Source organism: Chelon labrosus (genome assembly GCF_963514085.1).
Source record: "Chelon labrosus genome assembly, chromosome: 6".
NCBI classification, from domain to species: Eukaryota; Metazoa; Chordata; class Actinopteri; order Mugiliformes; family Mugilidae; genus Chelon; species Chelon labrosus.
The window spans coordinates 6,011,635-6,038,335 of record NC_140342.1 but is presented as its reverse complement, the minus strand read 5'-3'; the positions used below and the strand labels follow the sequence as shown (position 1 = coordinate 6,038,335).

The 26,701-nt window shown below is 42.0% G+C and overlaps 1 protein-coding gene across 1 annotated transcript in view; it reads left to right on the top strand.

Moving 5' to 3' along the window:
• The window catches only part of rem2 (RAS (RAD and GEM)-like GTP binding 2), a 32,837-nt gene that overhangs the window by 3,842 nt on the left and 2,294 nt on the right, over window positions 1-26,701 (top strand). The window contains exons 3-4 of the mRNA XM_084546565.1: window positions 1,604-1,677; window positions 15,186-15,363. Coding sequence (XP_084402691.1) covers window positions 1,604-1,677; window positions 15,186-15,363 — 252 coding nt within the window. The remainder of the gene's footprint in view (window positions 1-1,603; window positions 1,678-15,185; window positions 15,364-26,701) is intronic.

Below are 26,701 nucleotides of genomic sequence, written 5' to 3'. Positions count from 1 at the left end.
TGGTGTCTTGTCATTGGATATATTTCCCCCGTGAGAAAAAAAAAAAAAAACTTAATTTCCCTTTCCTTCCCTTGAGGCCCCTATCAGTCAGTAGGTCTGTCTGTCAAACTGCTCACCGCAACACCGGGGATAATCAGCTCTGGTCCTCAACCCTTCAACCAGCAAATCGATAAGTCACTGCCACCAAAAGGTGACTGCTCTCCCTTATGCATAAAGCCAACTAGCCCCTGATTCACGGCATACAGTATTCATTGCTGTTCATGTTGCACACTTTGATTCATGCATCATAAATGGACGGAAACAGCAATTTCGTCCAAAGAGCACATACATGTTTTCACAGATAGAATTCATGCAGTGTGCTAAATTATTCTGTGTCCTACACGTCAAAATTGCAAAGTGTAAAAAAAAGAAAAAAAATACACTGTTCGACGCCTATTTAATTAACACATTTCTGATAGTTTTGAACAGATGCTCCAGCACCGTATCAGCTGTGAGGGAAGTAACACCTTACCGACCAATGTGCGTCCTCGCCAAGTACAGTAATTACGAGTAAAAAGACAGCACTGATTAACACCAAGAGATGTGGTGTGCTTGTACTTTAAAATAGACATCTCATTCATGATAGTGGCCTTTCCAATTTCATTCAAACTGTCTTGGGCTAATGTGTGTTTTTTTAAAAAGCTACCTTACAATTACAGGTAATATATTTTCTAAGGATGTAATGACAGTACATTTCCAGTATATTGCACTACTCATTTTTTATTTTTTTTTTGTACTGAAAATGGAGTTGATATTAAAAAAGAAAATCCAGCTGATAAAAGCTCTTTTTAAGGTTTTATTAAAGGTTTTGTCTTGAATTATCTACAATGTTCTTATTAGTTCTTCTTCTTATTAGCTTAGTAGTTCTTATTGTGTTGTGCTTTTACCAACAACTAGTAGCTCCATGTGGCAGCATCCTGACACATTATTTTTTTATTTCACTGTGCAACAATGCTTTATTGTTGTCTATAAACTATAAAAACACTTCACAATTGCACATGCTCACTGTTCTCCTGCTGTGTATTCTCACTGGCGCATCGAATGGATATTAATCTGCTGCTGAAAAATGGTTCAAACTAAATGTACTACCTAGAAATGTGGTTTTGGTAAATCGCTTCTACCTATTTAAAAATTGAGATATATAGCCTATCGGCCCTGCGACCCACTTTCAGAGTAGGGCAGTCAAAAAGTATTGGAAAATGGGCTAATGGGTTTCCTTTCTGGGGACAATAACAAAACGACATGTATCACCAGCCGTATTCTTTGAATCGCAGTGTAAGAATGCCCTCGTAAACACATCAGTTGGCCCCACTTATTTAAACTCTTCACAGAAACCGATTTAAGCTTTCTGGAGTAGGTCAAGGACATTCCTTAAGGCTTGTCAACGTTTCGAGGCAGCCGCTGAAGCTGAAGACAATTTGTTTTCAGCGAGCATTTTATCTCCACAATGCAAACGGTCACATTTTATTTTGTAGCATGTCGCACCTGTGGTGTTTGCCGTCTCGCAGTGTGTGCTGTGCCGTTAATATTACACTCTGTGTGTGACATGGGCGTTTGCTTGCAGGTGAGGGCTACGAGTGCTCGGTGACGGTGGACGACGAGGACAGCAAAGTCGTCGTTTACGACAACTGGAAACCGGTAAGTTAGTGACAGAGCTTCTCACTTCAAGTTCTCATGCTCTCCAATTAGACTGGTTCCCAGTGCCCTCCTGCTCTGGTGACCTCCTCTCTACACCACCTATAAGTTTTTTCTAGTTATGGCGTTCTTTGCCTCAGAAAAAGGAAAAAATCCATTTGTTTGGTTTCCGTGTAAATTATTTGTGTGCTTTCAAGTGTAAAAAAAAGAGTGTGTTCGTACTTTTGATTTAACGCGTACATTGTGTGTGCCCTACGCCGTACAGGGAATCCTGCAGGAGCAGCTGTGCTTGCTGTGCTTAAGCTCCTTGAAGTTCTCTCATTCGGAAAAGTGGAAATCGCACTCTTGTTAACGCTATTTGTTTCAAATCAAATCTACCGCGAGCAAGAAACTTTTGGCGAGGACTAAAATTGCTGCCGCATCGTCAACCTTTTGAGCTTCACAGTTTGAGGGAGTTAATACGGCCGTGTGATGATGACATTTCTAGCAGGAGGGAGTTGAGCGACATCAGAGGAGGGCATTAACAGCTTCACCACGTCAAAATGCTCCACGTGACATTGAGTACATTATGCAAAATCAAAAAGCATGCAGTCATTAATGGCTATTAATATTATGCTCTCTAATTAGTGTGTGGTGTGGATCATCCTGTTCCAGATGTCCACTGAGCACTCTTGGCTCTGCCCTTAATATTAAATGAAGCAGCTACATTTAACTCTGAGGAACTCCATATTTTCCCTTCTTGGCCTTCTTCAAATCTCCCTGTCTGTTCACTCTATAGCGTTTTGTGTGTGTGTTTCACCTCATTCCACTGGTCCAATCTTGCTGAGAGTTAATTACATTTGTTTTTCTGTTCGTGTTAATACAAGGCAGGGCATTAAGGCTGAAGCAACAGACGCAGGCCAGCGGGAAGCTTGGAGTGATTCCAGGGCCGTCAGTAATGGGGGTGGGAGGCAGGGAGGGCTAAACAACATCCCACTTGGCAATTCATGCTCATGTTTTTGTACTTTTTTGTGGTAATGCACATAGATAGATTCACTAAATTTTCCTTCTCCCGCACATGTGCGTGGTTAGGTGTGGAGACAGATGTCATCCGGCCTCCTAACACGTGTCCTGGCCTTGAACTGGCACTGCCAGCACTCACTGTCCCAAGAGACAGGGCTTCTGGCCTTGTAACATGCTGCAAGTGTTCTCTATGGGGCAACCCAACCTACACTCGAGTTACCATAGCAACATGGACAGACACACATACACACACACACACACAACATACAGGGCTGAGTTAATCACTCACTCACGCATAAGATCATGCTAGAACAGTCAGCATCTGACCATGTAGGCTGTGGGGCTTCCTCTGTTCTCTCTGGCCAGCCGTCAGCGCCTCATCGCTCCCTTGCGATACAAACTTACAAAAAAAAAAAAAAAGCAAAACTGTTATATACACACTCGCCAATCGTTCCTTTAAGTGTTTCTTGGTTTGGCTCACAGCTGATTGACACATGAAGGTCTTGCTAGGGGTGTAATTTTCCGTAACCGCAGTGCAGGAAGCAGTGCACAACAAACCACAGGTAGAACTGTAAATGTGGAATTGTGTATACAGGCTGTGCTGACAAACCCGAGTGAGTGTGCACATGCGCTGCATGGCCACGGTCAACTGTGTAAAATACACCAGCGTACACATGCACAGAAGGCTGAGAGTCTGCTCAGCCAGACGCTGGGACGTTGCGAGCGTTGTTGACGTCACGGGGTAGGATGGTTTAAATAAGTCATCAATGTGCCCAGAATAGAAACACTGGCACACTTGGCCTTGACCTAGCCAGCCCAGGCTGTCCTCTATCTTTAGACTGACATTGGCAGTTGATAAATTTCTTTAACAGCAAGTTGGGTTCTCTGTGCAGGTGACCAAGAAGACCTCCTCACCTTATTTTTTAACAGGGTTTTAACATGTTTGTCTGTCTCATTGCCTGTGCATGTCTGACTTTATTCGAAGTGAGTGACTCTTGGAGTTTCCATTATTAATTGATAACCTAAAATTAAAATATTTATTACAGATAACTAAAAGGTGCAGCCTCAGGCCTGGAAAATATGTGGGCCAGCCATATACTGTATGTTTATCAGTGTGCAGTGAAAGGAATTTTCTGCTGCCCCTTAAGCTATGGATCGTTTATTGTGTTAAGGCAAGTCCAAGAAAACATCCAGGATGTAATTTGGAGGAAGATAATGGCTGCTCGACCACATTTCTTTGCTCAATTAGGACACAAAAAAACATCATTCAACCAGCCGGTTCTTGGAACGGAGACAGATTTTAACACTGAATCATGTCCTGGGAAGGAACTCCCCGGACATTTCCGCTTTCTTGTTTGCCCTTCTGCAGTCTTATGAGGGTCGTTCTGCACTATTTGCGGTTTCCAATTTCTTGGCCTAATCCACATCATTTATTACCTAAGCTGGTTTGTTTGTCTTAGTCTCCGCTGGGAGTAGCTACTCGTTTTATCAGTGAAGAAAACTCTGTGTGAACCAAACTCAAGTTTCTGAGTTGGACTTAAGAATTAAAGATATATATTTACACTTTCGAAGTCCTATTATGGCATGGTGTTGGAGTGTTTCCTCACAGCAAGGAGGGTTGTGGGCTTGTACTCACGGGCTGAGTGGGGCCTGTCTGTGTGGAGGCTTCCCTGTGCCTGCCTCAGTTTTCTCCAAGTTCTCTGGCTACCTCTCACATTGCAAAGAAAAATATAAAATAAACAAGCTGAAACAAGGGCAACTGGACTTGTCACTTTTCACACCTTGGGATTTGAGGCTCTGGCTAATAAAGGGTTAGAGCACCATGCATTGGGGAATGAAAACAGGATCGAAACTCTAACTCTAATTACAGGTGAGTATGGTCGTTACAGACCATAGTCCTGCTAGTGTCAGGTGGGCAACACCTACACATGTGCCTATTTAAACCCCAACTCTCATCCAGTCCTTTAGAACCGAAGAAGCTACTGGAATGAGCTTCAAGAAACCCAACAAGTTTAGTTTTTTTTTTTAGCTTGTTATAGCTTGTTTTTTTGGATATACCATGACCTGGAGAACCTTCACAACCAATGACATGCTTGTTAGGTTAACTGGTGATTCTGAATGTGTGCATGTGAGTGTGAATGGTTGTTTGTCTCTTTGTGTCAGCCCTGTGATAGACTGGCGAACAATCCAGGGTGTATCCCGCCTCGCGTCCTGGATGGACTCCAGCCCCCCCTTCTTGTGACCCTCAAAGGATAAGCAGTTATACATGATGGATGGAAAATCCTATTACAAGTTTTTGAGATAAGGCAGAATACAGATGGCAACTACTAATAGCTGCGCGTGACTTACAGCATTATTTTCAGAATGAGAATCCAAATGCCTTTATTGACTTTGCACGCAGTCCAACAAGATATTAAAATTGTTCCCTATGGGTTTCTGTGTGCGACCAAAAGGAGACAATATGAAAAGTATAAAAATGAAAACAGTATGTAAAAAAAAATAAAAAATACGGTGCAGATAAGAGAAACACAGTATATAAAAAACAACAACACTCAACAAGAACTTGACAGTAATAAATAGGTCACAGCAGCAGGAATAAATATGTATGTATATGTGTGTGTGTGTAGAGGTAGATTTATCATGGAAATACTGTATATTGCACAGTACCAGTCTCGAGTATTGAACAGAAATTGCACGGTGGATTGCACAGTCTCAAACATTAGCTCACTTATTGCTTTTGGATGAAAACTGTTCATGAGTGTGGAGCTTCGAGCTTTGATTGCTCCATAGCACTGTGAAGAAGCTGTCGCCTGGCTGGGAACAGTCCTGTGTGTGTCCTAATTTTCATGAATAAGTTAAAAACAGTTTAGTCTAACTTTGTTAAACAGACAAAATGTATTGACTACTCTGAAGGGGTTATATAATGTATTTGGGCACAGACGACAGCTAAATATTTGAAACACTGTAACAATTAGCCACGTATATGATATTAACTGAGTCTTCTGGTAATATTCTTTCTCGAAAATGTCCAGTGTAGACACAACCCCGTTTAGAAGCTTGGTATTCAGAATCACTAAAATATTATCAGCTGCTAACTTTGTCTGCTACTGTCCTTAGCCAAATAGCTAGCTATGCTATTTACTACAGTAAGCTAACTTTCTAGCGTGAGACCTAGTGGCGAAAATCTACTACTTTAAATCTACTCTTTTTTTCTTTTTTTATGACATCCCAGTAATATTAAAAAACGGGCTTAAGCTTAGTTTTGCATAACATGCCAATCTGTGTAACTGAATTTTCTAGGCTAGCTAGCTAGCTAGCATGACAGTTAATGGCATTAACTCAACATTTATATACTCATTTATAAAAAATGTCACATCTTTGGTATTTGTTTAAGTGTGATTTACTAAGACTGGGGTATAATCACACATTTAAATCAGGGGTGTCAAACTCATTTTAGTTCAGGGGCCACATACAGCCCAATCTGATCTCAAGTGGGCTGGACCTGTGACACAGTGGCACAATAACAACAACTTTTCCCTTTGTCTTACTGCAAAGAAGTACATTACGAAAATGTTTACATTTAATTAACTTTACTTTTACAGTACATTTTATGAACAACCTGAAATGTCTTAAGAAAAATACATGCAATTTCAGCACATTGCTGTCTGCTGTTTAGTTCTGGGTCTCTGTGTTGTGTTGAGTCTGCAACTCTGATTAAAGAGCGCATCCCTTGTGGACCAATTATGATTAACTTTTATTGAATAATTGCACTTAATGTCTCCTTTGTCATTTTTGTACTTTGCAGATTTATCCTGCAGGCCAGATTGGAGCCTCTAGTGGGCCGTATGTTTGACATCCTTGATTTAAATGGTCTCAGTGATTCATTCACTTCTTTTAACCTGCAACAGATCAATGAGGAGTAGGATTAAGAGTGATATATTAAGTGCAGCAGTTGACACATGTTCAAATAATAGTCTCGTGAGTTTTTTTTTTTTCCTGGACTAAATCGCTGATAAAACCTTATAATTCTAAAGTTAGAAAATGTTTTTAATACTAATACAGTATTGTGTCCTGGAGGATAATCCTCTTTTATCCTTCCCCTACATTTGGTTCAGAGGTCAGCCACAGAACCGCATCCCTGAAACGGTTAGGGATTCAGGGATTTACTAATGGAGAGTTCAGCGAGGTGGAGGGTCCACATGTCGACATATTAAAGCTTGAATTTGGGTCATACAGGGACATTCACTACTACACCATCCTTCATGTGTGATGTGGTTTGTAGACATGGCATGCAATAGTCGCATGCTAATATGCATGGTGCAACAGTCTGTAGGGTGTGCTAAGTATGTGCTTTAATGTCAGTTGCATTCAGCATTGACGGGGTCCTTCGTGGTCGTTGGTGTTCTGCTGATAGACTGCTTATGTGTGCATATGTGTGTATGTGGACAGATGTGTGGTTGGTTTACTCGGAGCATGCCAGACGTCCTCAGTAATACGTCTCCTCTATTAAGCATTGTCTTCAGGCGGCAGAAGTGCAGAAACAGAGTAAACCCTCCAACTCAGCATTCCATCTGCACTAAGCCCTGTCATCCTATTATCAGATTTTGACTTAGCCATCAAGCAAGGTGCTCTTCTGTCTCGCCCATCTTCCTTTCCTTTTCCTGTCTTTTTTCATTCCCTGCATTCATCACCCCTGCATCTTTATTGATCTGCCTGTTTTTTGTTTTTTTTTTGTTGTTTTTTTACTGTGCTTTGACAGGCAGTCTGTCAGAGATAGAACACAATCCAACAAAGTAGATATTTCCAAAGTGCATGTGCTTGCTTTTGAAAAAGCCAAATGGTAGCATGAGCGTCTATGTATTTATCTGTGCGTGTGAGCGCACTCTGTGCACGTTTAGTCCAAGCAGGTGGGGATGTATTTGACCTTTTGTTTCCATGTAAAGGCCCTAAGCTGCTTTGCTCATGTATCTTGTTCTGCAAAGCAAACGACTTTGCAGCCAATGGATGGCAGTTGCTCAAGGTCTGGGTTCCAGGCAGTGAGGACCATGTTGTATAATGAGGACCACATATAGCACAGCAAAAACGGGCCAAATGCTGTGTTTGCTGTTGTTTCCACACATGGAAGGAATAATAGTCTGAGTGCTCACAGAGCCAAAACATATTATGCAAATCATGTCTGATAAGTGATTCATTGTCCTCACTCTTAATGGTTGCTGATGTGGAGCGGGGCTCTAGCAAATGTGTGAGTTAATTCTCATGTGTGTGTATGTGTGCACACTTTCATATAATGTATTATATAATATTGTTTTTGTAAAAAGAGGGTTCAAACTTACATTAATATCCCTTCCAGTTCAGCAGTGCACCCCATCAACATATGACAAATCTGAACACCATTTGACCCTATGCCCATAGACCAAAGTTTTAATACCACCAAAAATTTGACTTTGAAATAATTTATTCCATAAAAATAGCAATGGATGTGATATTTTCCCGAGTAACAAGCAAATACATGATTAGACTCAAAAGCTCCCTTTAGCAATCCTAACTTCTAGTAGGCGTTTTCATTATTGTTCACTAGTCTCTGACATCAGCTTGCTGACATTTTAGACCAGTCATCCATGCAAAATTGTATTCATAACCCTCCATTTCTTCTTTCTGAGCTTTTCCTTGGTGGATTTGCTAGTGAGCTTAGGGATCTCTATCATGTTTAAAGGTCTGTCTTTCGGTTTAACTCCAACATCAACTTTTGGACAGATGGCCTCACGTTAACTTGTATGATATGAAATCATAGTTGAATCAGTGACTGCAAGGGCAGCAAGGAACCCTCACTGGTTCACAGATGGTATGAGTTTTTTAAAAGGCTGTCCTTGACCACACATGTCTACTGTTCCTGGGGCCAAACAACTCTGTCTGAGTCCTGCTCCTTGTCTATATGTTCACTGACAAACTGCAGTTTTGTCTTAAGCTTCTTTTTGGACAGCAAGGGCTTTTTTTCCTGCCACGCCAACCAAGCCGGTCAAATTTGTGCCCCCTTTCTGATTGCACTTTGGCACCTGCAATTTCTAGAATTACCTGAAGACCTTGTGGTGCAACACTGGGTTCTTGGAGACTTTCTTTTAGCATCTGTTGATCTGCTCTAGGGCTCTTTGTTATGCTACTAGTACATGGTTTTTCTTACAGGGGGATGATTTATTTTAGAATCCCTTTGCCAGGCGCATATTACACAACTCTTTTTCTGAAGGTCTTAAAGAGTCCTTTTGATTTTGACATGAAGACACCACACACTTCAGTAGCAGCCAACTGCCTCTACATGTCAGAGCTTTCATCTGTCACTCCCTTAGAAGGTGCTAATCACTAGCACATAATCTTAAAAACCTGATAAATTTTATGGATCTGATGGTGTAATAAATGTTGGGGTGTACTGACATTTTCCACGTTACATTTTCTTTATTGAAATTAGTAAAATTACTGCCAAACGCAGCCTATGTGCCATTTGATCATGTTACATTTATAAGTGTTTGATTATCCACTGATAGCTTTGTGAATCTCCTTGTTCTTCAGAAAGAAAAAGTCATGACAGTATGATACATGATAAAAAAACAGGGCTACAAACCATGCTTTCAGCTTTATTGGATGTGCTCTTCTTATCTATATCTCTGCCAGAAACAGGAAATGTTGAAAAATTAAGCCCTAGAAAGCCTGGCTAGTGAGTCATTTTAGATTATTTAGAACAGATAGACCAACTGATTCTACTGTGAGCTATACATTTTTGAAAATATACCATTTTTACATTTATGAAGGTCTTAATGATGTCCCCATTTAACTTCAATGGAGTGTAAAGTATCCAGTTCAGTTCACATTACTATATATTTACTTCTATGATGCGTGTGTTTTTTGTGATAAAGTGTAATACATGGTCATAAATGATGGGCAACAGCATGGGGCAGATGGAGGAGTCAACTGAGGATGTAGCCCAAAGCAAGAACCATGCACCAAAAATAAGACCATTATTTATTCATAATTTCAATATCGAGCCAGCATTGTAAGTGTAGCTGTGAATATAAATCAGATTCCAATATTACAATTGTGAATTTATGGCAATGCAACAATCTTGGCATGAGAATCTCAGCTTCACTGTTTAGAGGAATTAACGCAAAGGAATATATACACTCACCGGCCACTTTATTAGGTACACCTGTCCAACTGCTCGTTAACTTAAATTTCTAATCAGCCAATCACATGGCAGCAACTCAATGCATTTAGGCATGTAGACATGGTCAAGACGATCTGCTGCAGTTCAAACCGAGCATCAGAATGGGGAAGAAAGGTGATTTAAGTGACTTTGAACGTGGCATGGTTGTTGGTGCAAGACGGGCTGGTCTGAGTATTTCAGAAACTGCTGATCTACTGGGATTTTCACGCACAACCATCTCTAGGGTTTACAGAGAATGGTCCGAAAAAGAGAAAATATCCAGTGAGCGGCAGTTCTGTGGGCGCAAATTCCTTGTTGATGCCAGAGGTCAGAGGAGAATGGCCAGACTGGTTCGAGCTGATAGAAAGGCAACAGTAACTCAAATAACCACTCGTTACAACCGAGGTATGCAGAAGAGCATCTCTGAACGCACAACACGTCGAACCTTGAGGCGGATGGGCTACAGCAGCAGAAGACCACACCGGGTGCCACTCCTGTCAGCTAAGAACAGGAAACTGAGGCTACAATTCGCACAGGCTCACCAAAATTGGACAATAGAAGATTGGAAAAACGTTGCCTGGTCTGATGAGTCTCGATTTCTGCTGCGACATTCGGATGGTAGGGTCAGAATTTGGCGTCAACAACATGAAAGCATGGATCCATCCTGCCTTGTATCAACGGTTCAGGCTGGTGGTGGTGGTGTAATGGTGTGGGGGATATTTTCTTGGCACACTTTGGGCCCATTAGTACCAACTGAGCATCGTGTCAACGCCACAGCCTACCTGAGTATTGTTGCTGACCATGTCCATCCCTTTATGACCACAGTGTACCCATCTTCTGATGGCTACTTCCAGCAGGATAACGCGCCATGTCATAAAGCGCGAATCATCTCAGACTGGTTTCTTGAACATGACAATGAGTTCACTGTACTCAAATGGCCTCCACAGTCACCAGATCTCAATCCAATAGAGCACCTTTGGGATGTGGTGGAACGGGAGATTCGCATCATGGATGTGCAGCCGACAAATCTGCAGCAACTGCGTGATGCTATCATGTCAATATGGACCAAACTCTCTGAGGAATGTTTCCAGTACCTTGTTGAATCTATGCCACGAAGGGGGTCCAACCCGGTACTAGCAAGGTGTACCTAATAAAGTGGCCGGTGAGTGTATATATACATATATATACTACTGTAGACACAAAAAAAATGAATAGGCTTCCTACCAGATTGCAACGTTACTCATAGGATTTATGTTTATGTTAAATTTACGAGTCTTGATCCCCCTATGTCCAAGGCTTAGGTGACTTGAGCAAGCATCTGAAGACCATCGAGACTGATCCCCAGGTGACTTGCACAGCTGCCCACTGCTGGTGGGCAGTGGTTAAAATACAGAGATCAGCCACAACACTGGAGGCATTCCTTACTTCAGGGGTGCCCACACTTTTTTGGCTTGCGAGCTACTTTTACAAAGACCAAGTCAAAGTGATCTACCTGTATATGTATATGTATGTGTATATATATACGGAACGTTTGTCTTGCTGTTTGTTTTGGAATTGCAACAGATAAATGACTAACATCTAAAAAAAAAAATTTCAATGGCACGCGATCTACCCGCACTACCTTCATGATCTACCGGTCAATCGCGATCGACGTAATGAGCACCCCAGCCTTACTTTGATACCTACTACCACCTGCACGTTGTTGCGGACCAAGCACATGCCCATAGCAATAATAAGAGGGTATTCCTTGCATCCTGGTCACATGTACCTCAGATAGGCAATGTATGGAACCTAGCCATCCATGTGATGATGATGTGACCAGGCCACCTTCTGCGATTGCTCCGTGGTTCAGTTATGATGCTCAGTGTAGGCGCTTTGGGCCCCATACAGAATAAACTGTCATGCATCTGTCAGAACCAGCATGAACTTTTTTCAGCAATTTGAGCTACAGTAGCTCATCTGTTTGAGCAAACCACACGGGCCAGCCTTCGGTCCTCTCAAGCATCAACGAGCCTTGGCCGTGCTGTCACTGGTCCAACACTTTTCCTCACTGGGACCACTTTTGAGAGGTACTGACCACACTGCAGACCGAGAACACACCACAACAGCCAATTTTTTTATGGAAATTGAAGTGAATTGTTCACTTGCTGTCCGAAATCCTGTATATCCCCCCCAGTGACAGATGTCATCATAATGAAATAATGTAATTCACTTGACCAGTGATTATGACTGATCATTCGTAATGTTATAGCTCACTGGTGTATGTAGCTGTATTGTGTCAAGGTGAGGACCGCACAGGAAGATAACAGTGAAGTTAAACCTGACAAAAAATGTCACAATCAGCCAGATGGGTCTTTTGTTATTAAGATGGTTTCATTAATAAGTCTCTGAATGCTTGCTGAGCACTGTATTTGTGGATAATTTGAATATTTCTGTTCATGGGCCCTGCTTTTGTATTTGTGTGATAGTCCATGTGAATACGTGTATGGGAGGAGTAGGTACTGACAGATGGCCTGCTCTCTGTGAACACAGAGGAGCTGCTTAATCGAAAGACAAGGAGAAAGGGAGAGTTGGCAGAGTCCTGAGTTGGTCTGCCTCCATTTGATAGAGAGGCGTATGTACTTGGTCACATTTTTCCTCCTGGAGCGCTCCATCACGCTCCCAATCGATGTCCATTTCAGGTTTGTACTCCTTTGCTTACAAAGATTAGTGTTTCCCTGTCTCCGTTCCTCTGTTTCTGTCTTCTTGATTCCATTCTACCTTCCTCATTATCCAGTTGGACAGTGACAGGTGGCCAGTGGCTCCCTCCCCCCTCTCTTATCCTCTCCTTGTCTTTTCCTGTGCTCCATCAAACAGACGTAGTGCCAAGGCGCTCCCCGTGGATTTCCTGCTCCGGGGTCTGATGGTGCTTGGCTGGATGAGACAATGTGAATTTTTCAGGCGTCTGAAACTCTCTGGAGGGCACAAATTTATCTCCAGGGTTGTGGATGTAGGGCAAGGGCATCCACACACTCACACATATTGTACAAACGCGCAAAGTATAAAGTCCAAAGCTAGCAGGCAGATTGGGTTATCTGGTGGGAATAACAGGTTTTCATATTGATTCCGTCACTAGTGTTTATGGATTCAAAGTCGTATTTTCAGTTAAAATGCAACGTGATTGTGTTAGTGGGTCTGTAGGGTAGGATTTTGTCATGTTTATAAATAATCCACCGAAAAGGTTATAGATCCATGCTTAAACCAGTCCTCAAATAACTTGCCCTCGGTGTACAGTAATGTCAGGAGAAAAATCTCCAAGACTGTTATATTAACTTTACATTATGGCACTGCTCTATAAACACTGAACCCAAATATACTGGACTTTTTTACAGCCACGGTGCTTCACTACACAAAAAATACAACTGGATATAAAGCGGTAGTTCCTGTATGTATGTAATTTTATAATGTGACTCGTATTCCAGAATGTGACTTTGAGTGGCATTACGCTGGGGGAGTCAGGTCTCAGGTTTCTGTCTTTGGGAGAAAAATAGTTTGTATTGATTGTGGACATTCAACTATACTAAGATACATAACTAAGATAAAACGTCTTTTGTTTTAACTTCTTCAACCCCACACAGGCCTACAGACAAATGTAATGATGACACATTTACAGCGATCTGCCGCGACATTAAAACCACTGACAAGAGAAGTAAATAACATTGACCATCTTGTGACAATTCAATGTTCTGCTGAGAAACTTTTGGACCTGGCATTCATGTGGATGTTACTTAGACATGTACCACCCACCTAGACCAGACACCCCCACCCCATAGCAATGACACTCCTTGATGGCAGCAGCCATCCCCAGCAGGATGCAGCCTCACACTGGTTTCGGAACAACTCAAAAAACATAAAAAACAGCAGGATCCAAGGTGTTGACCTGGCCTCCAAATTCACTAGATCCCAAACTGATCAAGTGTCTGTGGAATGATCCACAGAGGCCCCTCCCTTCAACCCATAGGACCCAAAGGCCCCCACTAACATCATCCTGTTACCAGAGACACAACAGTTTTGAAGATACAAGGGAGACCTACACAATATTAAATACCATATCAACATATTTAGCAGATAAGGAGCAACAATAGTCATAAAAAAGTTGTTTATCTGGATACTTGACACTCTCCTTTACAATTTGTTTTGGTCTGCAACGACTATTGAAGTAAAGGATACAAGGATATTATGATGAAAAAATATGTTACTTAATTAATGCCAAGTATGGACAGCTTATTTTGTTGTCTTAGGTCATGAAAATGACCATGTCTGTCTTCTATCTGACAACGTTTACAGTGATTATCTGTGGCTTCAATACCAGGACATATCACCCGTCACATTACCCATACTCATTTGGTCTACTATTTATATAAAAATAGTTATTAGTGCAGCTTTAATGACCACATGGTCAGAATTCAGTCCAAAGTTAATTTGCATTTGATATTGCAGTTCACAACCGCAGAGAATTCAGTTGACTAAACCCTGAACCATATGGTCACCCACCTCATAGCAGACCTTTCACGGATATTAGATTGACAAGATATTATTTTGTGATAAATAATTAAGTCAACGAGTGATCAGCTAAGGGTGGATTTGACCATGAGTGATACCGGACACGATCTCTTCAGTTGGCATTCAGATTTCTGGTTTGATTTCTACTCTTTATTAAAAGGAAGAAACACCGACGCGAACGTGAACTCACAAATGCAAATGTACAGAAGCAGGAACTTTGACATGGCCCATGCTGCACCCTTGAGCCACCTTTAGTCCAGTGTGAATGCAGCTGACTGAATCAGGGAGAGGAAGTGAGCGAGGACAAAGATGGTCCCAGGCTGTTACATGCTGCTGTTTCTGCTAGAGCCACTCGGCCTAATTGAGCCTCTGTGACAGGAAGCCCCAATGGGATGTTGGTGGTCACTGTTAAGAGGGTCAGGAGATTCAAAGTGAAGCATGACATGCACGCCGTCAAGTTGAGCAAAGCCTCCTCTGCGTCCTCTCATGGGACAGTGATAAAAATTTGAGTGCTGCCTGCCTGGCATTGACACTGATGTCCGTTCAATGGCAAAGCACCAACACATAAACAAGGACAATGAGCTTAACATAGTTTTTCAAGGACAAATTGTCAATTTGCGGGTGGCATCAAGGGATCTTGTGTAACATGTCTTAGTTACCTGACATTCCATACCTACTCAGCTGTCACCCAATCTGCTTTCCATGTGCACACTGATCTGCCCCACCAACGCGTGCTTTGTATAATGCATGCATGTGTCTGTGCTTGAATCCCCAGGACCTGTCCACTCTGCAGTGTGATGTGTGTATCCTGGTCTTCTCGGTGACTGACAGGAGAAGTTTCCATCGTACCGCCCAGCTCCGCCTCCTTCTCAGGGAGTCCCAGCCACACACACCTATCATCCTGGTGGGCAACAAGAGCGACCTCGTCCGTTCCCGTGAAATCAGTTCAGAGGGTAGGTAGAAAGAGGGACGCTGTAGAGGGGCTCTGTAATGTAATGTGCGATTTTAACTACAATTTGTGGTTTTGAGGTTTAAGATTATTTAAAAAAGGATGTTCACACTAACACATGTATCAGCCTTTCCCCACAGCATATGACTTCCCACTTAACATACTATCGTGGCTCTGGTTCTGCTTTAGCATCCCTGCCTTGTACTTCATACAGAGCTGAGGCCGTCTCCTCAATATCAACAGAGAAACATAATCCAGAACGTTCTTGGTACCGAGGTTCAGTCGGAATTATTTGGTTATGTGATGCAGATTTGTGATTAATATTGAATATGGTGATGTAGGATTTACAATCTGGGTGATTACATCGGTACTTTAATAGCCAGTGAGATAAACAAGTATACGAGAACACGGAGCAGCTGTTAGTGATGTCAAGAGATAAGATAAGATAATTATTTATTTATCCCATGGTGTGAAAAACTGCAAAAAGAAAATAATACAAAAGAAGTGGCACATATGATAATGCACATGAGAGAATAAAGATGTGTAAACATAAGAAGGTTATTGCACAGATATTACACATGTCACTGTTTGTGTCGAGATGGTCCAGTGTGTGTTTTGTCTACTGGGAGCAGGCTTGGTTGTACACCCTCACAGCAGCAGGAAGGAAGGACCTGTGGTAATGCTCATTCACGCAGCATGGGTGAAGCAGTCGGCTGCTGAAGGAGCTGCCCAGTGTTGTTATGGCGCCATGGAGGGGGTGGGACTGGTTTTCCATCAGCAATGAGAGCTTTGCTATCATCCTCCGATCACCCACCACCTCCACAGGCTCAAGAGGGCAGCCCAGAACAGAGCTGGCCTTCTTCACCAGTCTATTCAGTCTCTTTTTGTCTGCCGCTGAGATGCTTCTGCTTCAGCAGACCACTCCGTAGTGGAGTCATTAAAGGTCCTCAGCAGTGCTACCTGCACTCAGAAGGACCTAAATGGTCTTAGCAGGTAGTCTTTTCTGGCCTTTCTTATAAAGTGCACTAGCATGGTCAGTGTAGTCTTGTTTTCTGTTCAGATGAACACCCAGGTACTTATTAGAGTTCACTATCTGTATGTCCATTCCCTGGATGTTCACCGATGTGTGTGGTGTGTGTTTGTCTCTGTGCAAATCCACCACCAGCTCCATGGTTTTACCAACATTCAGCTTAAGGTAGTTTTCCTGACACCAGACTACAAAGTTTCAGATGAGTCCTCTGTGTTCCTCATCTTATTCGTCATCATTGTAGAGGGAGAAAAGGAAGGGAGCCAGGATAGGTAATGGTGGGTCTGAGGATGGGGGAGCAGTGGAGGCGCAGGGTGGTTCTGTCCTCTGTGTTGTCGGAAGGCGGGTAGGGGGTGGAGCAGGTCATAATGGGTGTCAAGGGCAGTGATTGCAGCAGAAAAGGCGAGGAGGGAGGAGGGGCGGGCGACTCATCAAATCTGTTGAAGAAGATATTCAGGTCATTCAACCCCTTCTGGTCCTCCTCAGGCTGCTGGTTATTTCCCTCATGGCCAGAGATGATTTTAAGGCCCAACCAGACTCTGCTGACGTTGCTCTGCTGCAGCTGGTCCTCCAGCTTCCTCTTGTAGACACGCTTCCCCTCTTAGATCCTCCTCTGTCTTCAGGTCTTCAAGTAACTGTAAATTGTCTAGCCTTTCTTCTACAGTCCCTGACAAAAGTCTTGTCACTTATCCATTTTGTAGAAACAACAGTTTATAACCTGACTTTTAATTAATCCATTGGTTTTAGAAATGGCTCATATGAAAGCTAAAACCCTCCCAAATTATGTTTGATATACTAAAATAAATTTGCTTCACTGAAGAAAGATTGATCATTTAATGAACACAGAAAGGTCAGATTTTGGCAAGACAAAAGTTTTGTCGCCTACAGAAAGTAATGTGAAAATTGAACAAATCATTTACTTCAAATACAAAAATATGATGCATAACATCAGTGAATTAAGTACTGGTGCTGTGAGATCCATATTTAATATCTTGTATGACTTCCATGAGCTTGAAGGACTGCATCCATGCGGTTCGACAATGATTCATACAATTTATTGATGAAGTCATCAGGAATAGCAAAGAAAGCAGTCTTACATGCCTCCCAGAGTTCATCAAGATGCTTTGGTTTCGTCTTCCATGCTTCCTCTTTCATTCTTCCCCAGACATGCTCAATGATGTTCATGTCTGGTGACTGGGCTGGCCAGTCCTGGAGCACCTTGATCTTCTTCGCCTTGAGGAACTTTGATGTAGAGATGGAAGTATGCGATGGAGCACCATCCTGCTGCAAAATTTGACCCCTTTTATGGTTGGGAATGTAAGAGGTAGCTAATACTTCTTGATATTTTACGCTATTGATATTGCCTTCCACCCTGCAAATCTCTCGCACACCCCCATACTGGATGTAACCCCAGACCATGATTTTTCCGCCACCAAATTTAACTGTTTTCTGGGTGAATCTCGGATCCATGCGAGCTCCAGTAGGTTTCCTGCAATATTTGCGGCGGCTGTGATGTAATTCAACCGAAGATTCATCTGAGAAATCCACCTTCTGCCACTTTTCCAGCGTCCATCCTTTTAGCAGGCTGTGGGCCTTGGCAAATGCCACACGTTTTTTTAATTGCCTTTTGTTTAGTGCTGGTTTCTGGGCACTGATTCTACCATGGAGGCCATTTCGAGACAGGATTCTACAAACTGTTCTGGTTGACACGGGGACTTGAGGTGACAAGGCCTGGTGGAGCTCTGCTGCAGTGGAAAAGGGGCTGGCCTTGGATTTTCGAGCCAACAAAAGGTCCTCCCGAGCAGTTGTCTTGCGGGGTCTGCCGGACCTGGGCTGGTCAAAAACATCTCCAGTCTCTTTAAATCTTTTTCTTATTCTTGTAAGACTGCTTTCTTTGCTATTCCTGATGACTTCATCAATAAATTGTATGAATCATTGTCGAACCGCATGGATGCAGTCCTTCAAGCTCATGGAAGTCATACAAGATATTAAATATGGATCTCACAGCACCAGTACTTAATTCACTGATGTTATGCATCATATTTTTGTATTTGAAGTAAATGATTTGTTCAATTTTCACATTACTTTCTGTAGGCGACAAGACTTTTGTCTTGCCAAAATCTGACCTTTCTGTGTTCATTAAATGATCAATCTTTATTTTAGTATATCAAACATAATTTGGGAGGGTTTTAGCTTTCATATGAGCCATTTCTAAAACCAATGGATTAACTAAAAGTCAGGTTATAAACTGTTGTTTCTACAAAATGGATAAGTGACAAGACTTTTGTCAGGGACTGTACTACTGCCTGCCACTTCTTCTGTTGGCTGGTTTGACAGTTGTTAAGCAATGTTGCCAGATACAGCTGATGTTATCCATCCCAAAAGTGGTCAAAAACCATCAAAATCCACACAAAACCGCCAACAATCACGAGGTCGATATTTTGTTTAGGACTTTAACCACACTGATTGGTTACACAAGTGCAGTCTATCATGCAAATCAATGCAGTCGAAGCAATGAAATCATACAGACAAAAATCCACCAGCCAACCACATCATATCTAGCTACTATGAAGCCACCTGACATGTCATGTAGTTCAGTGACAGCCCTGTGGAGCTTCTGCACTCTTTAGAGTCAACTGTATCAAACACTGCTTGTTATGTGAAGACAGGAATGAAAACACAATAAGTATCTTCCTCTTTGCACAAACGCGAATAGCAGAGTTTGTCAGATCCTGCCTTTAAAGAACAGGCTGTCTGCAGCAGTTTGAGTGCCTCAGGAAGGAGTAAATGCGCGTCTGTTTTGTTTCAAATCAGCATTAAAAAGTAATTAGAGAAACTGCCAAAATAATCCCAAACCAGCCCAAATTTTGTTAACTCTATTTTTACCTGCAAAATTTAATTTAAAACCACCCAGCTGCGCATGAAACTGGCTGATCTGGCAACGCTGTTGGTGATCCAGCCCGCAGGCCAGCACCTACTAAACCGGAGCTTGGATCAGTAGATTTACAGCAAATTGTTGCACTGCAGTCTTAGTTATGTTTACATTTGCTTCCCCGAGAGACCACGTGCGTTCAGTGCTCCCCGATCTGGCACAAAAAAAGTCAAAATAACATCCTGTAGTGTGTGTTACACTGTTATTTTAAATCCTGCAGCGTGTGAAAGTTTAGGATTGGACCCAAGGAGCATCTGTGAAGTTTCCTGTTAAGCATGTGATGCAATCTAACTTCACAACTGTGTAAGACTGTAAAAGTAACCGGGCACTATTCAGCATTTCTTTCTGGGCCCCTTTTGAAAAGCTCCCAAAAGGACTACCAATTTACTCATATCGTTATTGCCTTTCCCACCGTTTTATTTTTAGGTGTCTGTGTGCATTGACTTGCTGTTATCACACACATGCCTGCGTTAACAGCAGCTCAGCTTGCAAATGGAGTCTTCATATTGAAACGACTTTTTGCTATTGTCATATAAACATATGTAATGAGACACAAATACATTATCTTGAGAAATGAGCATAAAGCTAGAGTCCAGACAGCAACAAAAAAAAGAAAACAGCATTGTGCCAGTTGTCATTTCAGTGGCTAAATTTGATGATTGCAGGTTTTGTCTATACCTCTTTCTGAAATCACTGACCCATGGCTTTTTTAAATGAATAGGAATTTCTAGTGCTAGAGCTGTCACTGTTGAAAACAAGCTGTACACGAATGGACAGCAAGCTTGACAGGCATAGCAACAGTAACTAAGGGGGGGCCGGGCTCTGTAAGCGGTTAGATTGCAATGAAACACGGAAAATTTGAAAGCACTTATTTCTATTAAGGCCTTGCAAGGATCTTACGGAAAATCTTAAGTCGAAAGTTTTTTTGGTAATTACAGTGATCTGTTCAATACTGATGCCTTGTGCTGTTGGCTGTAATGGACAAGATGCACACACACACACACACACACACACACACACACACACGTTTTCCCCAGAGAACAATGACACCGTGCTTTGTACAATTACTCATCTTTCCCTTCTATTTATCCTCTTCCCTGTCTTGTCTCATCCGTCTCTCTGCCCCGATTTTTTACCATGAATCTTTTTCAAGGCTGACATCATCTCCATTAGAAGGGCTCTTGAGGGATCTATCTTTGATCAGTAAAATCAATTTCTTCACTGTTTACAATAAATACTCTGCGGGCAAGACCTCTTGGGAAGATAATTTTATCATCCGATGTTGCTGAAGAGGGCTGTATATACTGTCTGGAACAGGTTAAGATCCCATACATCGTCCCCCTTGGCATTTTTATGTTTTATTATTTTACCACACTGGATCACAAATCTACAAATCGGCCAATCGGATGCAAATCAAAAACTATTTTCTCTTCAGCTCTGTAGGGCAGGCTTAAAACACGGAAGCCAACTTGTTATCATTCTTTAATTTGTATTCAGAAAAACATGTTCATGAATAATAATAATTATTAGTCAGATTCTGTCGATTTTAATTATCTCTGAATTGTATAGCTGCATTTGTCATTCTGCATGCAGTGTTTCAACAGCTGTTGGAGGGATTTCCTTAAAATTTGCCACACACAATCGTGACCTTTCAGCTAGTGCCACCTTCAGGACATCCCGTCACCCTCACCTATCATATGTTATAATTAACATGTACATTTACAACTTCAATCAGACTGAAACCAGTCTTAAAGATTCCAACAAAATGATCTGATAAGATTTTGATCGAGTGGTTCTGCCCATTGTGGAGCATTGAATCTGCCCATTTTTCCCCAACTTGATTTATAAGACTGCATTCATTCAATAGAAAAAGATGAACAAGATGGACTGAAACATACACTCCCCACATTTTAATTCAGATTTGTTCATCCTTTCAAACACCCTGTTTCTGTGCCTCCCGGAAACTCGTCATGTCACGTGATGTTTACCCTGCATAGGGCAAACGTGTTCTTTCCATCCAGAGAGAAATGGTGGGATGAAGTGTTTACATGGTTATTAGTCGCTGATCTTTTTGTACTAAAAAGATTATCAAGGGTTTACACTACCCCTCTCCCTACCTATCAGGCCAGATCAAGGGCAATCTGTTTGGTGGTTACATGAGGCATCTTTACTTCGATTGTGCTTTTATTCAGATTATTAGTGGAATGCTTGTGTCCATGTGATCTTATTATCATGCTGAGATTAGCATTTTGCCGTGGTCAAGCCTCAAACTGCTGCTCGTAGCATTTCTACAACTCGGATATAACAAATGTCATGTGTAATCCATGTCAAATAATTTCTGGCCAAATACGCCTGCACTTTGAGGGATTATTCAGCAAAAATTACATCAGGACGATAGGTAATTTTGTAAGTGTGTGGTAATGCTGCTTTGGTGCAATAACTGTATAAAAATAAATAAATCCAAGAGACGTAAGAGTTCACTGTACTTTAGTAAATATCACTGCCGGGCAGCAAGCCTTACATTTTTGGCACGCAACACTGAAGCAAGGACTTGGCAAAATGAATTCACTGAAGAAGAAACACACACAGTTCTGCACTGAATCCAGTTAGGGTAGAGTTTTGCTCGACTTTCTAAGTGAATGTTTATGGAGCGCTGCCAGGCCAGCCCATTATCTAAATTTCATTAGTTTCAAATAGAAACTGGGTGCAGAGTGATGGATGGCAGCTGCAAAGGATGAAAGAGTGACATTACAGTTTGACCTTGATTGGAATTTGTTATTACGTATATATATGGCACGTACTGAAAAACTCCACAGTCATCTCAATTTTCTCTGTATTTTCTATGTAAATGAATCCACTCTCTGCGAGTCCCTTGGCTGTGCTAGTTCATGTTTTGTCTTCCAGATGGCACATCTCCATTCGGATTATCTCCCTCTTACAGGACACCGCTGCTTTTGCTATCTTTATGTATGTTTGTTCTCGCCATATGTGCACAACTGGCGGCGCGCACATAAACACATCAAACGAGTTAACAAGCAGGACCCCTCGTCTCTCTCCGTCTTCTCAATGCCCGATGTCAGCGGGGCTGTTTCAAAGCAAGGGCTGTGATAAGAGAGGCGAGAAGTAGAGGAGTGACATGGGGAAGGGCAAATGTGTGAGAATGGCGTGCATGAATGGGAGCCTCAGTTTAGGGAGATATGTGAGGTGCATTGTTTGAACGTGTGGTGGTGTGTGCTCGGGGAGTGAGATTATTTTTCTGTCCTAGAATGAACCACTTTGGGTTCTTAGACCATCTGTCTGTGAATGTCTTAGCAAGACAAGGCTACTCTAGTTTTACATCCATGCACTGGGTTTGTCAAGCATCACTGTTTTGATTGCAACCTCTTTATGGAACACCATTGTATAAGAGTTGCAGTGCTCATCTGAAATTTTCCTGGCCTGTCCATGTTATCAGATTGTAGTCCTTTAGTGGTTATTTATAAAGTGCAGATTCCATCTTTTGTGATTCTCTGATTGACTGAGAACCCATCTCTGCAGCTCTGCCAGGCTTTAGTTTCCCTTCAAGCCCTTTTCTTTTGATTTTCTGACTGTAGATAGACAGAGACTGATTGGATCCCAGGCTGATTGAGACCCAGTGCTATTAAAAAACCCTTAGACAAAACTACAGATAACAAAGCTGGAGAGGCCAGAAAGCAGAGTTGAAATAAATATCTAGACAGAGACTCTGATATTCTGCACAGGAGCGCAGGCAGAAACACGGTTAAAAGAAACAGGCAGAAACATGTTGGGGATGCTAATGCTCTGTGTGTGCCAGGTACATGCAGCATTTTGTAGTTTGCTAACGTGTTCACTTCATCGGGGATAGTCAGACAAAAGCATCTCTAACGCTGATCATTTAAATTGACAATTTTGAAGGTTATGGGAAGGGATTACAGTCTAAAAAAGTAAGAGATCAACCAAGTGGGAAAACACAGATTATCACTGATGTGTCTTTTCCTTGTTGGAGAGCACTGAAAGAACAGAATGGACTGGGGGACTCTACCCTCCAGGCATTCATCATACACATGGCTCTGCAGGGTTTGTGTAATTACTCTCACTGCCAGTCGTTCCGCACTGTAGCTTTTTAAGTTTTGTAAACCACAAAGTGTTCTTGAAAGAAAGCCCTGAAGCCTCAGTAATATTTATCCATCCATTTCTCCGATGAGGTGACACTATAACAGGTAATGGATGAGTTTTTTTGTGGTACTTATGCCCCCTAGTGGCCAAAAATGCAAATGTGTAGCTTTAATGTTGTTTTAGAGTGAATGTAAAGAAAGGTTTTGGCTGTTAATGCTAGCAAGTATTTAAGTTCACTCTTATTGTATGCTTTCTGAGTAAAGTAGGTCATGGTCATGCAGAGTTTTTAACTGTAGAATTTAGGTTTATGATTAGAGTTATAACAACATTTAGACCAATCTTGGTGTTTAGGTTAAGTAAGGCCCTGCATTTTTTTACTTCAGGCTGGTAATAGGAAACGTTATGACTGCACACTTTTGGACAGGGACGTCAGTGGAACCAACTTAGCAGCACATCTAGTGTGTTTTTCTTTAATGTGCAGGTTAAACAGAGGCAGCAAGTGTAAAATGTGTGCACACTGGCGCCCGCACATGGCTGTCCACTCTAGTTCTGTCACTGCTCGGTGTACACTTGATGATATGAGCAGATGGACGGAGGCAGGGAGGGAGGCAAGGAATGAATGATGCCTATACTCAGCATATTCTCTCTTCTCCAAAAAAACCCCCCAACAACAACAACAACAGCCCAATGTGGTCAGCGATATGGAAATGCTCCATCTCCGTTCCCGGGGCGCCTGACAAGAACGTTCTTATGTTCTTTCCGGACAGGCCACATGTATTCTTTCTGATATGTGAGCCTGACAGGAAGCTGACTGGCCTGCTTGACTAACTAACGTTCTCCTTAAAGAACCCCGGGTCGGCCCGAGAGTGCTGAAGCTGTAAAGCCTATTTATGGCATGTACAGTGACACTTTTATTCCTCTATCTCTCACCTTCCCCCTCTTGCTACAGCTCTCTCCATCCATAGCACACACTGTGAAACACACACTGTCACACTGGGAACATATTTATTCATGGCTCAATGTGGTGGTAGTGGTGGTGGTGGTGGTGTGGCCCTGCTCCTCTGGGTTTTGATTAATATGCACTCTGGCTTCGTTTGCTGAGTCGACATTCTCTCTTTCTGTCTCTCCCCTCTGTCTGTCCGCCTCTTTCGGTTTCCTTCCTCTTCCCATTCAGGTTCATTTCATCGACCATCTTGCCTTTCATCTCCTTTCATCATCCCCTTCTTCTTTCCATGTGACTCAAGTTTCTCCCTATTCATTTTATATCCTCCGTCACGTCACTCCATCTGTCTCTTTCTGTCCGTTTCTTTTTCTTCTTGTCAGCGAACATATTGAGATCCCATCCCTTGATTCCTCTCTCCTCCCCTCTCACTTCTGCTCCTCTTTTGTTTCTCTCCTTTCCTCAATTCAGTTCCACTCCACGCTTTCCTCTTGTTTTCTTATCTAGTTTCATCTCGTTCCTGCTCCTGTCCTCTCCTCTCCTGGTCCCACCTCTCTTGTCCTCACTTACTTTCCTCACCTCTCTACCTCACCACCTCTTCTTCTCATTATCTTATCGCTCCTGTACTCTCTCAGTTGCCCTTGTTCAGTTTTTCCTCACTCCTTATTCTGTTCCATTTTCGTTGTCTCCTCTTCACTTGTCTCATTATCATCATCCTTTCTTCTCTTTTTGCTTGACTTGTTCACTCTGGTTTTTGATCTTCTTCCTACTCTCCTTTTGGTTGCTCTTCAATCTTCACCTCGTCTTCTCGCTTCCTGTTTCATCCTACCCCCTCCCGTCTCATTCTCTTCTTTCCTTTAGTTTTCCTTGTCTCCACTCCTCTCCTCTCCTCTCCTCTCCTCTTCAATTTAATTTCCCAAGCACTCTTTTAAAAGGCGATTCAATCAGCTGTCAGAGGCATTAGTGTGAGTCCTGTTGATCTGGTTTGGGATTTGCCTTGTTTTGTCTGACTTTCACCTCATGCTCTATTAGGTGACACTGCAGCAGGCAAACAGCTGCCGTGCAGTTGGATTATTACACCCAGATCAAATCTTTTTTTTAATTTTTTTTTTCTGTAATGCCTTTGTAACACTGAAATGTACAGTATATATTCATGCTGTGTTAATGCAGCCCCACAAAAAACAGACTACAGGTTACAGTGCGATGTCAACAATTCAGAATGTTAACAAGGTAGATTTAATGAGGCTCTAAGTATTTAGCTAATCACCTTCAGGAACAGATTCTTTCCATGTGAACACAGGAAACTCAGCCTGATTCAGACAATATTGGTAAGAGTCACATTCAGTTAAGATCTTCATATCTGCCCACATAAGAAGGCTTTGTTATTCTACAACCCGACTCTCTTTTTCTAGATCTCGGCCATAATTTGTAGCCTTCGTTTAATTAATCGTCTTGGGAATGGTCTAGGAAATATGCAAATTAACAGTTTACATCGACTCCTTAATAAAATGATCTGATAATATGTGTTTGGAAAAGTGTTTCACAATGTTATTGACAACACTTGATTCATTCAGTGGAGAAATATGGACCAAGATGGACCCACATCTTTTAAAGTTATTGTCTGAGAAACCTTTATTGCAAGTGGAGAGACTGAGAGGTTGACAAATATGGGGCAATAGAGCCATATTTTTCAGTGGTACTAGCCTTGTTTTAAACAACCCACTCTTTTGTTTCTGCCATGTTTCTGTCCCTCAAAACCTGTCATGTCAGAAAATGTGAAAGTATTTATCCATCCAGAGAGAAACAATGAGATCGAGTGTTTAGGATTTCATTATTGGGCATGCTTCACATGACAGAGAGGGACAAACAAGTCTCTGTAGTCAATTGGATAATCATACAAGCAATCAGAGCAATGAAGAATGTGACATTAAGCAACGGTGGTCATTTTTGTAGTAAACTAATTCAATCCAGGTGAAGTGTGTGACTACAGTACTGTTACTCTTCTGTCTATCACCATATGAAGCCCTTCCCAAATGATTTGATTGGTCTGGCAGATCTTTGCCGGAGCATACTCAGTTCCCAGCAGAGCGACTCCAGACAACTTTCAGCTGCAAGCATTTTGTAGGCAGGGGAAGTCGTGCTGACTTTCAGGCTATAGTTCTGCAGAAAATATTAGCTAATTGTTTTGGTTTTTACAAACTACAAATCTGCTGTCATCATTTCCACCACAAAAAAAAAAAAAAAAAAAAAAATCATTGGCAAGGAAGTGGGTCTGGCTTCCATGTTACTAGTGTCCATGTAAGCTTGGCAAGAGACGGCAATGCAAA